Below are 12,541 nucleotides of genomic sequence, written 5' to 3'. Positions count from 1 at the left end.
TTAAATCTTAAGCATTGAGTAAGTTCATTAAACGTTTTTAATTGTTTATAATCTTGCCCATTTTTCGTTACCATATCGTGTGTGTGTGTGTGTGTGTGTGTGTGTGTGCGTGCATGTGTGCGTGTGTGTAGTAGCCTTGCTTCTCTCCCTCCCTCTTCCTTGCATGCATCTCATACACTAGTACTCGACTCGGCAGTGAGTACAACTCTATTTTTATTGCTTGCATTTACATTTATTATTATATATCAATTTCTGTATCATTACTGTTGTATTTATCTTTTAGTGATTGTTGAGTGTGATTTCAGCTTGTTTACCCTTGGAACGGATTAATTCTGTTTCTTTTAATTCAAATGGGGATAATTATTTTGAGAAACAATTTTTTCAAGATACGTCAGCAGTGATGGAACGAATTAAATTCGTACCTTCAGGTATTACTATAATTGTTATAGAAAATTAGCTTTGTCTTGATAGCATTAAATGTAAGCATCCATTTTTAGCCACGTTCTACTATAGACTAGAGGCCATTTTCTAAGCATTCAGCTATTGTCTTGCATATGTGCATATTCAATTGCCCACATATCAAGAATAGAGCATAGTGCTATCAGCAAATATACCTATCTCAGATTTTCTATTTATTTTTTTATATAGGAAAGGACATTACTCCTTACCTAGGCTTACATTTTATATAGGACATTACTCCTTACCTAGGCTTACATTTTATATAGGACATTACTCCTTACCTAGGCTTACATTTTATATAGGACATTGCTCCTTATCTAGGCTTACTCCCTTGAACTTCATTTTATAATAATGAATGTTTAACAAAGGGCATCAAATACTATTTTATCTTTAGTATGACTCGTCTGAGGATTAACCCTCCTACATCCCGGGCTGAAAATTGTATTAGACGCATCCTTATGAAACACTCAGCATTATAAAAGAGTCGTCAACCAAGTAGTAGCCTCGAGACTGTATTCCACAGACTGGTAGTTCTAGGAAATAAATTTTGCTCATAGAATTTTGTTTAGTTTTAGGTATAGATAAAGTGTAGCAATCAATCCAATGGAAATCTCGATTTATGTTAATTCATGTTAATTATTTTTAAATTAGTAGTAATAGCTTTATTATTTTCATCAGATACAAAAGTATATTAATGAAATTATGTTGCCACTTCTAATGTGTCTGTATATATTTTTCTCAATTCTATGTGACTTACATATTATTTGTACTCACTAGGAGTTCTCAAACAGATCATCATTAGAGATTGCTCACTGACAATAACTAGTGATGTTCCCTGGAGTCCAGGTGACAGCAAGTCTCCCCAGATTGTCAGTACTCTCTGCCGTTTCCAATAATCTTTGCAAATGAATTTGCGTTATTGCAACAGCCGTTTGCCATTGACTTTTCACTGGCAAAGACCATTGGTCATCACTGGAACATGGGTGGCAATAAGCTTCCCCAATGTTCAAGTTCTCTTCGCACTTATCCAACACATATCGAGTTAGTGCTTTCTCTCCTCAGTCTTTCCATCCTCCTCAACCCTTCTGTACTATTTGGTGCCATTTCTTTTCTTCTTTTCTTTACAAGGTAGTCATCACTTATCAAGGCTTGAAGGTCATTCAGGAATAAGGGTTAACGAATGTGATGTGGTAGTGTAGTAATCGTCAATGGTTAGTTACAATTTTATTATTTAAGGAGATAGTTCAACAAGAACTTGTTTACATTAGTCTTGAAGACTACCATACTGTAGTCGACTGGAAAACAGGTCAATGGAACTGTGCTATACAGGCGGGTAGTTCTAGGAAAGAAGCTGTGTTTGTGGAATCTGCGTTTAGATTTAAACACAGAGAGTAGAGGAAACTGTTAGTAGTGGTTGTAGATAATCGAGTGCTTTTGTGAAAGTTTCGCAAGGGTGAACCATAGATTGGAGTTCTAATGAGAACTTTCTATGAAAATAACGATAGAACAGAGACAGGCTCCCGACATGGGAAAGATGCTGCAAAGAAGAAAAAAATACATCACCTACTAGGTTTTTAAGCCAGTTTTGAACTTTATCGAGGCAGGATAGCGCATATCAAGCAGCCCCTGCCCAGATATGTCAAAAAATACTCTATTTGAGGACATACTTTGTTCTTATACAGATAGAAGTTGCATCGGCAGTGAGATATGTACTGGAGTGGTAGAATGATCCAACTATTTTTCTAGCGATCTTAGCTACAGGTTAGATGTGCGTGTTCCATTTCAGGTCAGGAATGAAAGTCAGTCCCAAAAGCTTGTCAAGACATGGTGCTTCCTCAAGACAAAAACCATTCTTTTCAATTGGGGTCTGATGGGGTCAGGATGATTATGATGAAAAAAGAGAAGCTTGATTTTAGATGCATTACTATTAACCAATCACCTTTTTCTTCATTCCACCACATGCTCAAGATCAGAAAAGAGAATCAGAAAGATCTTGGACATTGCTGGCCTTTGAAGTGTTGCCATAGATTGTGGTGTGGTCAGCATAAATGTCTACAAATGACCTAAGAATGTGATTTGGGAGATCATTGATGAAGATCAGGAAGAAAATCGGGCCCAGGATCGAACCCTCAGGAACGTCAGCATTGATACTATGGGATTCTAAATTCTGCCCATTGACAACTACTTTATAAGTCTATCAGAGAGAAATGATTTAATAATTGAGAAGACATTTCTAGCTAATCCGTTGCAGGCAACCTTGTGAAGTAGACCTTATGCCATAGTCTATCAAAAAAACGTTTGATATATCAAGGTTAAGAGCTATTTCTCTAGAAATTAAGCCTTCATGGAGAGATTCACTAATCTTATGTGATATTAAAGTTAGCACATCAGCTGTAGATCTAGCAGCATGGAAACCATACTGCATGTCGCTGAGTCGGCTATTTTTGATGAGCTGGTTGACCACTTCTCTATTTATTACAGATTCCAGGAACTTACTCATCACACGTAGGAGACTGATTGGTCTGTACTGACCAATCTCCACAATTTTTAAATAAGAGGTAAACTAATGAAGTTTTCCAAGGTGTTGGGAAGCATTTCTCCTTAAGGCAATGTTTGAACAGTTTTGTAAGTATAGTAGCTAGTTCCGGTTGAAGCTTTTGGAGCACTATGACTGGGATGCTATCAGGACCAGTTGCTTTACTGGAATTAAGATTTTTGATCAGCTTGGCAACATCACGCACACATATTTGTATGTTGCATAGCATGTTTTTAGTCACAGGAGGAAATACAGGGGGTAGATGGCCCTGGTCACAAAGGGTAGAATTTGCTGCAAAGTTACCGGCATTTTGGGGGCGGGGGGGAGTAATTTTCAATTATACAGTTTGTTATTATTATTAGCAGTACTAATAGTAGTAGTAGTAGTCGCTTATTCATTTAAATCCAAAATGCAACAGAATAAAATAAAAACAATTAAAAAAATCCTGTTTTAAAATAAAAATTTAATGAAAAGAAATCTATCATAATGCATTTCGGTTTCTTTGTAAACAAATCAACCACTTTATTCGTTTGATAATCTTTAAAAAAATAATTTCTTACACTTCGCAAGTTGAAAGGAATTTGGAGGCATTTAATCTGTCGAATAGAAAACTTTTTCTAGCTTTAAAATTGTTAGCAAATCCTCTTGTATTAAAAGATTGAAACCTTTCGAATCTATTTACATCCCACATTTCATAAATAGATTAAAATAACATTTACGTTTTAACGAAAGATTAGTTATTCGGTTCAATAATAATTCTAAGATCAAACGTTTGACTAAGAAAAAGTAAATAGGGACCGTAATAATTAAAGTAAACTCTCAAAAATTGGTGGGGGGGGGTAAGAAAAGACTCGCGAGCAACGTTGAATATGTACAGATACAGATAGTTTAAAGTAACATTTAAAAAAATAAAAAATAAAGCAAATTTACATTTTATATAAAATATCAATTATACATGATTTTTTAAAACCTATTCAAGTACAAATTAATCTTCAAATTCTCTAATTCTCTAATATTGTATATTAATCTGGGAGAGCGACTAGAGGAGCAGTGATTGGGTTTTATTTATTTTTAGTGTAGATCACCGAACCTAGTGCTGACTATAACGATCAATATCCAAATGTGTTAGTGTCTGTGTTTGTATGCGAATGTTTTGCCCTTTTGTGTCTGTACCTCGCCATTCTCTCTATACCTACTCTCAACCCTGACGCCGATTGCTGCAACTGCCGCCGTCACTGCTGCTGCTGCTACAGTCACAACCTGTAACATAACGGATGTAGCTTACTGTGGTCATCTGCTTATCCATATGGGGTAAGTAACTTGCACAACTAGTTGATGGAATCTATTCTTGGCTTCTTTATTCTCATTTACTGTCTCTCTTTCTCTCCCCGGTCTATCTCTCTATTTTAATCTTTTTTTCCTAAAGCATATTTTCATTTTTGTCAGCTTCTGTATTCTTTTGTTAATTCTTTCAACCAAATCTAAAATCGCTCAGCTGGAAATTAATAAGCACCGCCGGAAACCAACGTCCCTATTAAGATAATTTTGGTTATTGGTAGCTTCCTCAACAGACTTGATCAGTGTTTATTATTCATAAGGCAATTCGTATTTCTTATTCTTACGTTTTACAGCAAAGAGCAGGAATATATATATATATATATATATATATATATATATATATATATATATGCGACCAAGTTTCATTAAAAACTACACCCTTCTTTTTTGTATATTTCTCAACTCTGCGAGTAATCTCGTTCTGTGTTTTTTTTAATTAAACTTGTCTGAATAATGATTAATTTCCACACAATACACACACACACACATATATAAACGTACATATATATATACCTACACACACATGATAGCTTTCTTCAGACTTGACAGACCTACTGCAAGGGTGCATGCACGTGGAGTTTTTGTGGCAAGAGTTGCGTAATCTCCAACCACACCTCTTCTGTGTCGACATTGTTAAATATCAGTGGCAAGTGGAGGTTCAAGACGACTGGAAACAATGCCGAGATAAGCAAAGAGCCCATCTGGTACTAGCCAACTTCGGTGATCTGACGGGAACCAGTGTGTCAACGGGATTCTGCCGTATACACACACGCACACACACATATTTATATATACATACATAAATATATATATATATATATATATATATATATATATATATATACACACATATATATATTATATATACACACACGTTTTCATAGTAAAAGATACTTTTTAATGTGTATAATACATAAAAGTTATTAAAAAAAAAAATAGCCGCATTTATTTAAGCTCAATAAAAATGGATTTGCACTTTCAGAGCAAATACATATCGTTAGTAAACAATTCCAACACTACAAGTATATCTATATAACATTCATATGTGTAATTTAGTGTTATAGGAAAAATAATCAGAATGTTGTATTACTTGTGCAAGAGCATTTATATATATAATTTTTTTATTTCAATTGACAGGATACATAAGTTTTATCGGTGCTTTTTAAAATCTGTGATCTACTGAATAATTTCTAATCTACCGTTTTGTTTACATACCAACATGTCAGCTATCCGTTAACCCTAAATAACACTCAGAAGATGACATGTTGGGTTAGAAACCATTCGGTCAATCACATATTGTGAGAGCGCCGTTTGATCACTAACTTTAATTGCACGAAAACAGTGGAAACAGACCACACGGCTAAAGATTCCAAAGGTAACCGATTCTTCAGTCAATGTTTTAATAGTCTCTCACACACACACATATATATAAGCCTGACGAATCCTATAGTTGGATAAAACGCAGAATATTCAGTGTAGCTTAATCGCCATATATATTTTATAAATTACTATATATATATATATATATATATATATATATATATATATATATATATATATATAAATAATCACTTTCACTACCCCGAGGAAGACCGAAGAATCAGTCGAAATTATGTTCTTGTAAAAAGTTTTAATTTTTTTTCATAATAATATTTTGTATACCTGCACATCACCAATAGAAAACGAATAAAGAAAAGTTATAAACTTTTATACTTTTCGCATTTATTTTTTATACATCTTCATACACACACATATATTATTAATTAATATTATCAATTTCAGATAGTGAATTAGTAAAAAAAAAAACATCAAAATAAAAAAATTAATGATTTTTTTTAAATATGTGTATATAAAGCGCGGGTTCAAAGTTTTTTTTTTTTGTTTTTTTTTTTCAAAATTGCAATTTCTTAAAGATGTTTCGAAGAACTTTTATCAATTTTATCAGGTTAACAAGAAAGTTCTTCCGGTTCTTTAACTTTTAAATTCAGATGAACATATTTCGGCTCAAACAAAAATTTAGTGATTGAAATAAGCAACATCAGAATTAACACACGTTGCCAACGTAAAACAAGTGTATTTAAGCAACTAACGTAAAATTCTTGCGTTTTAGGTGGCGCTGAAATCGCTGAAGGTGTTTTTGATATTGCTTACGTTTTTTTTTTTTTTTACTTTATACTTATTAATTTTCGAATTACAATTTTTTAAAGATGCTTCCAAAAACTTTTACCAATTTTTTTTTATTATATAAATTATATATATATACACAGGCGACAAAAAGAAAGTCCGCACTTGTAATTTTTTTCAAAAACTACAAATTTAAGCTAAATTTAATGTAACTGTTTAAGCAAACTATACCTCATTTAATTGGCCTTTTATTCTTCTAAATTTTACCTGTTGATATTTGATTTTTAATTGAAATATTCTAGTGTTCACATCAATTAAAAAAAATAACTTCAAATTGAGGAGGCAAAAAGAAAGTCCGCATAATGGAAAATTGTTATTTAAATGTAACTTTAGGACATTAATGCAACACAAATTCAACAGGAACACAATGAATAGTTAATATTTAGTAGCATAACCCTTCTGCAATTTGACAGCCTGCAATCTTTTGGGAATTCCTTCAATTAGACTGCAGCAATACTCCGGGGAAAGGGATTCCACTTTTCTTTAATTTTTGTCCAAAGTTCTTTCAAATTTGAAATTTTATCATTGCATAGCTGTTGCTTGATTTAATGTCATACGTTTTCGATAGGATTGAGGTCTGGAGATTGTGTAGGCCAATCCAAACACGGAATATACTCTTCCAGGAACCTTTTGACATTGCCAGCTGTGTAAATGGGAGCATTATCCTGCATGAAGATGGGATTATCATCCAAATTCCGACCAAAGTAGGGTAGAAAATGCTCAGTCAACATATTTAATGTACTTGGTCGAATTAATTCGACATTGCAAGCGAACTATAGGTCCTGGACCATTGGTACTAATAATGCTCACACCAAAACTGAACCTCCACCATCTTGCAGCGTTGAAACTAAGCACCTAGGATTAAATTCTTCATCTTTCCTCCGATGGACATACTGCCTACGATCACTGCCTAACCTGTTGAACTTGCTTTCATCGCTAAAAAGCACTTTTGACCAATATGAAGAGTCATGATCTTCATTGCATCTGACGAAGTCCAGACGGCGCTTTCTGTTCTTTACAGAAATCATTGGCTTGCATCTTGCAACATATCCTGGCAAATTAAATTCCTTTAATCTGTTTTTGACAGTAGAAAGAGAGCACTTTTTAACAAGATTGCACTGTTGTTGGATTTGGGGTGCTGTTTCAAAGCTCTTTCTTAGGCTGTGGATCTTGATAGCATTGTCTTCCCTGTTAGAAGTAACTCTCGTATGACCAGATTTAGGGGCATCACGAACACTGCCGGTGTTTTGGTTCTTCTGCACAGTCTTTCGTACCGTTTTCTGATCACATTTCAATCTGCGGCCAATTTCTCGGTTGGATAAACCAGAAAGGTGGCGATTAATGAGCTCCTGACGATCACTAAAAGAACGGTGTGGCATACGTACTAAATGTTAGGTTGTATAACCTGGAACAACAACAATTACGATTAGAAATGCTTTGTTGCCTGTTGGTGGATATTTTAAACTGATTTAGGGGCGATAATTTAAGCTGGTTTTAAGCGAATTTGTTGCTTCGGACTTTCTTTTTGCCTCTTCAATTTGAAGTTATTTTTTTAAATTGACGTGAACACTAGAATATTTCAATTAAAAATCAAATATGAACAGCTAAAATTATAGAGGAATAAAAGGCGAATCAAATGAGATATAGGTTGTTTGAACAGTTACATTAAATTTAGCTTAAATTTGCTGTTTTTGAAAAAATTACAAGTGCGGACTTTCTTTTTGCCGACACTGTGTGTGTGTGTGTGTGTATATATATATATATATATATATATTGTGCTCCGGGGGTTATAAAAGAGGAAAAGAAATCGACTATAGTGCTCAGTTAGTCTGCCAAGAGCAAAATTATTTATAAAAGGATTGTACAGAACTTATAGAATCCAGTAAAAAAATAAGAAGCTCACTTAATGGGGGGGGGGTCATCACCCCCTCGTCAGTTTACCAGCTCAATTGAAAAAAGCAGGAAGTGATATATATATATATAAGTGAAATTGTGTGTGCGTGTGTACAAATTTTCCTACTTGAGGTCTCTACCAAATTACTCAGCCAATTTTTAGTCTAAACATTTGAAATTTTACATAAAGTGTATTCGGACATAGGGCAAGCTTTTTAATCGGTTTTTCGCCAAAAATTTGGCTGCCAAGAGATCAGTTGAATAAATTGGCCTTTGCAGAATGCCAAACTCGTCTGCCAATTTTGGGTCTAAACACTTGAAATTTTAGATGTAGGTTACCTAGACATGAGTCAAACTGTTTAATATATATATATATACATATGCACATAAAGTTATGAACAGTGCATAGGGCCCGAACAAAGCTGGACTGAACTGCTAGTGTATATATATATATCTCCTTCTTTGGACGTCTCTTATTTTTTTTATTTTACTAATGAGTCACACTTACAAAGGCTAACGGCCACTTGATGATAATGATTAGTGAGACTGGCAGATTATGATCAATATTATTAGAGGATTGGAAATGATGGTTACAATGGAAAAAATGTGATTATTTAAGAGGATGGCTCGACAAATATTTTTGTTTTTTTCTTTTTATTCAATAAATCTCACTTCAACTTTTAAAAAATGTCAAACTGTATAATATGAATATGCAGATGAAATTCTCTTAAATATTTCCTCACAGATGTTCTTGTGAATTAATTTTTCAACATGACTTCTAAATTACTTCAGCTTTTCTTAAAATAAATGCATTATTATTATCTGGATTATTCAGACTATTGTTTTTATTCGCATAACTTTTTGGTTAATGTAACATCCGGCCTTCTTCAGGTGTATGTTCTCAAACTCGGGAATCTCACTGTCAAACTCGGGAATCTCACTGTCAAACTCGGGAATCTCACTGTCAAACTCGGGAATGTGCACTAAATTTCGGACAGAATCCTTTATTTAATCAACGGCAGTAGCGTGCTCTCATTTTATTAACTATGGCTGGGTAAAAGTCCTAAGTAATTTATTATTACATTTTAGTGATGACCACACTGAGGATTGAACTTTCAGGTCGGAGGTTACATTGACAGTAATTGCTGATTACTTAGGACTTCTACCTAATAATGTCATGCGAAACCTGTGGAGTAAATAAAGGTTTCATTCGCGAGTTCGACAAGATACACCTGAAGAAGGTCGGAGGTTACATCGATTTAAACGTTGTGAGAATGACATTCAAGATGATAACAGTATTCGAATAATCAAAACTAGTGAGACCTGTGAAAATTCCACAGCGGACTCATTCATATGTAATATATTGATGTTGGTATTATGTGGATGTTCAGCAGAAATGGAGACGCCCTGATATTATTGTAGCTCTTTTGTTAAAAATGCAAAAGTATTTATCTAAGCTAGCAGGGACGCCCAGTGTAGCTTAAATACGCTTAAATATTTTAATTTATGCATATTTCGTATAAATTATTATAGAGTAAATTTTCTTATGGATTTTTATATATTAGAAAGTTGTAATTTCAAAGATTTAAAAAAATATATCCATATGACTTGGGTGTATCAGCTTCAATAGAAACAGAAATCAAAATTATGAAGAAATATATATATTCTTGGTGAAATTATTTACTACAAGAAATGGAAGGCAATCACTCAGAAGTAAAAAGATGTAAGTGTGACACATAAAATAACGCACATGCTATCGTATTAATATATAGATAATACGAATTATCCATCCTCATCTCGAAATTTCAGAAATTTGTATCTTGATTGGGCAATTTGTTAAAAAAAATATGTAACTCTATTAGAAAAATAAATAAGTGTGCAATAGATTCAGTATTTTATCTTTCTTACCAATAACTATAGCATATACGTATGTGAAAAGTTTTTTATGTGAACAAAAACATTTCATTCATGCGACGTTTCAATACAAATCATGCCATCTTCAGATGTATAAAAATAAAAATAAAAAAAACTATTAGTTCTAAGACATTACAGATGAATAAGGTGATGATAGTGAGAGTCAGAACAAAGAAAAAGAAAAGGATAAAAGAAAAGAAATCTATATGATTTCTCTTTTTTTTTCTACTCAAATAGTTTCTTCTCTCCAACTGCTAGACTTTGAAATTCCCTCCGCTTTACTGACTTTGACTGCCATTTTGACCCCTTGACATTTATTTTTTGACTCAAATCAAATTAAAATGTTAGATCCATGTCTAAGTAACCTACATTTAAAATTTAAAATGTTTAAACCTAAATTTGCCGGAGGAGTTTAGTAGAGTTTTCAAAGGTCAAATCGTTGAACTTTGACCCCTTGACAGCCAAATTTCTGGCCCGATACCGATTAAAAGGTATATAGGTTTTTTATATATATATATATGCACATATATATATCTATATGCACATATATATATAGGCATATATATATATGCATATATATATATGCATATATATATATATGCATATATATATATATATATATGCATATATATATGCATATATATATATATGCATGTATATATATATGCACATATATATGCATATATATATGCATATATATATGCATATATATACACTTGTGCCCGATATTATTCATACCCCTCGGAACTTTTGAGATTTCTATAAGAATATTGCTCAAACCAGAAGGTAGACAATATTAAAGGGATTTCAAACAATAAATCAAGCATCAGCATTTAATTTAAACTCAACAAATAAATAAATTATGCAAGTTTGAAACATTATACAAAGAAAAACAATAATGGCACTAGTTCAAAATTATTCATACCTCTCTTACTAATAGTCAATAGCATGCCCTTTATTCTTAATAACTGCCTGTAACCGTTTTGGATATTTATCAACAAGGTTTTTACAAGCATCAACACTGATTTTTGACCATTCTTCAATGCAGTAGTTCTCCAAATCCCTCAAATTTCAAGGTTTCCGCTTTTTAACCTCAGTTTTCAATATGTGCCAGAGGTTTTCGATAGGGTTCAGATCGTGACTCTGGCTAGGCCATTCAAAAACATTAATTTGATTATCCTCAAACCATTTCTTGACTATTTTGGCAGTATGCTTTGGATCATTATCCTGTTGAAGGACCCAGTTTGGTCCTAAATGGAGCTTCTCCGCATTTTGTCTAATGTTTTTCTGGAGTATCTCCAAATATTGCTCCTTCTTCATGGTTCCATCTATCTTGACCAAACTACCTGGACCACTAGCCGAAAAGGAGCCCCAAAATATTAAGCTACCACCATCATGTTTCACCGTGGGTATGGTGTTCTTTGGGTTGTAAGCTTCTCCTTTCTTCCTCCAAACGTAAGAAGCATCCATATGGCCAAACAATTCAATTTTTGTTTCGTCAGTCCACAAAATACTTGAGAAAACGGACTCTGGAGAATTCACATGGGTCCTAGCAAACTTTAGACGTGCTGCAAGGTGTTTTCCGGTGTGCAATGGAGTCCTTCTTGTTCTTCTTCCTTTCAGACCATTTTCATGCAGAGTCCTTTGCAATGTTTGCCTTGATATTTTTATGCCAGAAGACTCCAGATTTTCTAAAATGCCCTTAGTAGTGGTGGTTGGATTTGCATTAACACTTCTTACAATATTCCTGGTGGCTCTAGCAGACAGTTTCCTTTTCCTTCCTCTACCAATCAAGTTGTTTGTTGTGTGGTGGCTCTGGAATTCTTTGATGATGCTCTGTACTGTTGCTGTAGGGACCTCAAATTTCTTGGAAATTGACTTGTAACCTAAACCATCCTTATGTGAATTCACAATTTTAGTCCTAAGATCATTACTAAGCTCTTTTTTCTTCCCCATTCTAATCATTTTTATTCTTTTATTGGTTTTCAGTTGATATAATTTTAATTTCTGAAAAATGCAAAAAACGAAATGAAATTAATCAAAGGTTGTATAAAAGCATTCAAAATAAGAATCAAACAGGAAACAAACAGTCAGAAACTCGATTAATACTGAAAAAATAAGGGGGTATGATTATTTTTGAACATTGCAGATTTTATAAATAGCTGTATATTTCTTTTATTACAAGTATCCCGAGATTTTAAAATGACGAAAATGATC

At 33.4% G+C, this 12,541-nt stretch overlaps 1 protein-coding gene across 2 annotated transcripts in view; it reads left to right on the top strand.

The window, feature by feature from the left end:
* Positions 1-12,541, top strand: part of LOC145269257 (cationic amino acid transporter 4-like) — a 196,884-nt gene that overhangs the window by 87,274 nt on the left and 97,069 nt on the right. Inside the window, exon 1 of one of the 2 annotated variants that reach the window (XM_080124882.1) lies at positions 4,178-4,306. The exons of the other annotated variant lie outside the window; for it this stretch is intronic. Within the exon in view, the coding sequence (XP_079981008.1) occupies positions 4,302-4,306 (5 nt within the window). The 5' untranslated portion in view covers positions 4,178-4,301. Of the gene's footprint in view, positions 1-4,177; positions 4,307-12,541 lie in introns of those variants that run through there. 2 annotated transcript variants of the gene reach the window in all.

This window comes from Euprymna scolopes, chromosome 4 (genome assembly GCF_053919585.1).
Source record: "Euprymna scolopes isolate OS-2025 chromosome 4, ASM5391958v1, whole genome shotgun sequence".
Lineage (NCBI taxonomy): Eukaryota > Metazoa > Mollusca > Cephalopoda > Sepiida > Sepiolidae > Euprymna > Euprymna scolopes.
This window is presented reverse-complemented; position numbering and strand designations above follow the sequence as displayed.